The sequence below is a fragment of the Erinaceus europaeus genome, chromosome 17 (genome assembly GCF_950295315.1).
Source record: "Erinaceus europaeus chromosome 17, mEriEur2.1, whole genome shotgun sequence".
NCBI lineage: Eukaryota > Metazoa > Chordata > Mammalia > Eulipotyphla > Erinaceidae > Erinaceus > Erinaceus europaeus.
Window position 1 is genome coordinate 12,792,025 of NC_080178.1, and position 3,546 is coordinate 12,795,570.

Consider the following 3,546-nt stretch of genomic DNA (forward strand, 5'->3'; position numbering starts at 1 on the left):
GCTGTCGTTGTTGTTGGATAGGACAGAGAGAAATGGAGATAGGAGGGGAAGACAGAGAAAGGGAGAGAGCAAGACAGACACTTGTAGACCTGCTTCACCACTTGTGAAGCTACTACTCTGCAGGTGGGGAGCCGGGGGCTCGAACCTGCCTCTTTACGCTGGTCCTTGTGCTTTGCACCACGTGGGATTAACCTGCTGCACCACCATCCAACTCTCAATGCATTATGTTCTATCCATGTATCTTTCTCTCTCCAAACAAAACTTGGCATATTTTTGGCATAAATATATTTTTTGATCTTTTCTAAATATCAATTAATTAAAATTATAAAGCAGGTTCATCTTTCATAGTGGCTTCCTATTCTATAATATGCATCCAAGTTTATTGTCTTCCTATGGCTTTATAGCTTTATTTATTTATTTATTTATTTATTAGCTCTGAGTTATACACCATTCTTTGTGTCTACCACACACCATTCATCCATTCACTTACTTAAGGTGGCTTCTTTACAAAACTAGGTTGCCTCAGAGTTTTTGTAAATTGTGAACAAAATCCTATAACATCTCTATGTAGTTAAAATGTACTGTTATTTGTTCATATTATTTAGACCTCTTTTTAAAAATTTAGCATTTTTCCTTCATAGTACCAGGAATAACCTGGCTTTATTTGTGAAATTATATACTTCATTACCAATTTTAGTCTGGTAGTTATCACACTTCACTACAGTTACTTGGACAAGAAATTCTACTAAATTCCTGCTGAGTAAATACCAATAACTTTGTTTTCAGCGTTCTTTTTTAAAATTTATTTATTTATATTTATTAACATAATAATCATTGTTGGATAGGACAGAGAGAAATGGAGAGAGGAGGGGAAGACAGAGAGAGGGAGAGAAAGATAGACACCTGCAGACCTGCTTCACAGTCTGTGAAGTGACTCCCCTGCAGGTGGAAAGCCGGGGGGAGTGGGGGCTCAAACTGGGATCCTTATACTGGTCCTTGTGCTTTGTGCCATGTGCGCTTAACCCGCTGCGCTACCGCCTGACTCCCTGTTTTCTGCATTCTGAGTTACAGATTTTCATTATGTCTTTAGTATTTTTATTTTTATTTCAGTGGGAGATCAGGAAGACTGACCTTAAAATTAATTTTAAAATAGATTCTATTGTAAACACTTCTTTGTTGCACAATTGCCTACTTAATGTATGTGTGAAAGCTATATAAATATGCCACTTATTTGTTTTCATTTTATATTCAACTCCTGACTATAATCAGAAACAGGCATTACTCTGTATACCCCTTAAACTAGATTTTATAATAAGAATATCTAAAATTCATTTACAGGTCACCAATTCAAAATAGTATTAATTATTCTAGTAGACTTTTTATGCAGAGTGTCTTAGATATATAAACTTATTGGGGTGGGTGTGGGTGTGGGTGGTAGCACACCTGGTTGAATGACATGTTATAGTGCGCTAGGACTCAAGTTTGAGCCCCTAGTCCCCACCTGCAAGGGGAAAACTTTGTGAGTGGTGAAACAGTGTTTCAGTTGTCTCTCTCTGTCTCCCCTTCCCTCTTGATTTCTGGCTGTCTTTATCCAATAAATAAAAAGATAATAAAAATATTTTTAATATTGGGGGACGCAGAAGTATCACACCTGGTTAACATAAATTATTATTATTACAAGGACAGAGTCCCTGATCCCCACCTGCAGGGGGGATTCTTCAGTGTTGGAAGAACTACCCAATGTAAAGTATACAACACTTCAGGAGCAGTGAAATAGGTCTACAGATCTCTCTCTCTGTTTATTTCTCTCTCTCCTTACCCTCCTCTCTCAACTTCTCTCTGTCCTATACAATAAGATACAAAAATGAAAAACCTCTAAATACTCCCTGTAATTGACTTAGTTACCAACAGTTTTATGCAAGAATTTTTTATATGTTTCTTTAAATTTGAAGCATCGTTTCTTTATCCCTTTCAATCTAGTCATGCGATATAAAAATCTAGGATGCAGTTTTTGACTGCTTACTCCCTCTACTAGAAACCTGATGATACAAAAGACTCTTTCAAATTAATTGCATGCTTATTTTGAAAGCAGTGAGTGACACCAAACTTTCCTCAGGGTATTTTTCATCTCAGCATTTCTCAGAGTGTAGATTAGGGGATTGAACATAGGAGCAATGATGGTATAAAACAGCGCAAACACTTTATCCTCAGGGAAAGTCGTAGGAGGTCTAAGGTAGATAAAGATTACAGGTGCGAAAAATAAGACAACCACCGTGATATGAGACCAACAGGTAGAGAGAGCTTTGCGTCTCCCCTCAGCTGACTGATTCCTTAAAGTGAATAATATAATTCCGTAAGAAAAGGATAAGACAACAAAAGTAACTAAGGCAACCATACCCGAAAAGGCTATCACAAGGACTCCAGTAATGTAGGTGTCTGTACAGGCAACTTTCAACAAAGGGAAGATATCACAGAAATAATGATCAATTTCATTAGGTCCACAGAAGGGTAGACTTACTGCTGTAGTGAACAGAGGGAGAGCATGGATGGCCCCACCAGTCCAGGCAGCTAAAATTAGGAGGTTGCATCTTGTCCTCTTCATGATGAGCATGTAGTGAAGGGGTTTGCAGATGGCCACATAGCGATCATAGGCCATGGCGGTCAGGATGAAGATTTCAGTGCCTCCAAAGAAGTGCATGGTAAAGACCTGTAACATGCAGTTACTATAGGAAATGGCCTTTCTCTCCACTAGCAGGTCAGCAATAAGTTTGGGTGTTACAGTGGAGGTATAGCAGATGTCTATTGAGGACAAATGCAGGAGGAAATAGTACATGGGTTGATTAAAAAGGGAGCTGCATCGAACAGAAATCAGGATCAGAAGGTTTCCAACCATCAGGACAATATAACAGAGTAAGAAGAGCGCAAAGCAAAATAATTCTATATTCTGGTCATCAGAAAGTCCTAAGAGGATGAATTCTGAGATGTTTCTTTGGATTTCCATTAAAGCATCTTCTTGTACTGTACACAAATGAGGTATATCTAAAAGAAATAAAACACAAGTTGGTAGAATATTTACAGACTGAGGCCGGAGAGCTAGCTCACCCTGAGAGTGCTTGTGCAGTCATATTGTTCACATCCACATCTGAACCCGGCACTCAGGCGAGTGGACAAGCTTCTGTGCTGTGGTGTCTGTCTCTGTCTCTCTCGTGTTTCTCTATCTGAAAAGGTCAGCCAGAGCAGGGAGGCTCTGGTAATAACAGCCAAAATTAACAATTTTAGCTTAACATAAAATTAATGAAAGTTGATTGACATGAGTAGAATTTTATTATTAAGCTTGGTTTATTGAATCACGTTATGTTTACAATATATTATGTCTCACTATAGAAGATGTAGTCACGCTAATATGTATTTTGCTAATGTTTAAAATACTGATTATCACACTGAAAAATCTTTATTACTGCCATCTTGCTATTTATTTTAATTAAACTGATAAAATGAGAGATTTTAAACATTTTTCAATTCCTATGCCCTACATATAAGGACAAC

The 3,546-nt window shown here is 37.8% G+C and overlaps 1 protein-coding gene across 1 annotated transcript; it reads right to left on the reverse strand.

Moving 5' to 3' along the window:
- Positions 1–2,077: 2,077 nt before the first annotated feature.
- LOC103116536 (olfactory receptor 4P4-like) lies at positions 2,078–3,001 on the reverse strand. Its single transcript, XM_007526434.2, has one exon. It carries the CDS (start codon positions 2,999–3,001, stop codon positions 2,078–2,080), a length of 924 nt encoding a protein of 307 aa, XP_007526496.2.
- Between the last annotated feature and the right edge of the window lie 545 nt (positions 3,002–3,546).

Bases quoted from the DNA above. Each gene is read 5' to 3' on its own strand.
- LOC103116536 (XM_007526434.2), bottom strand. From the start codon at position 3,001: ATGGAAATCCAAAGAAACATCTCAGAATTCATCCTCTTAGGACTTTCT.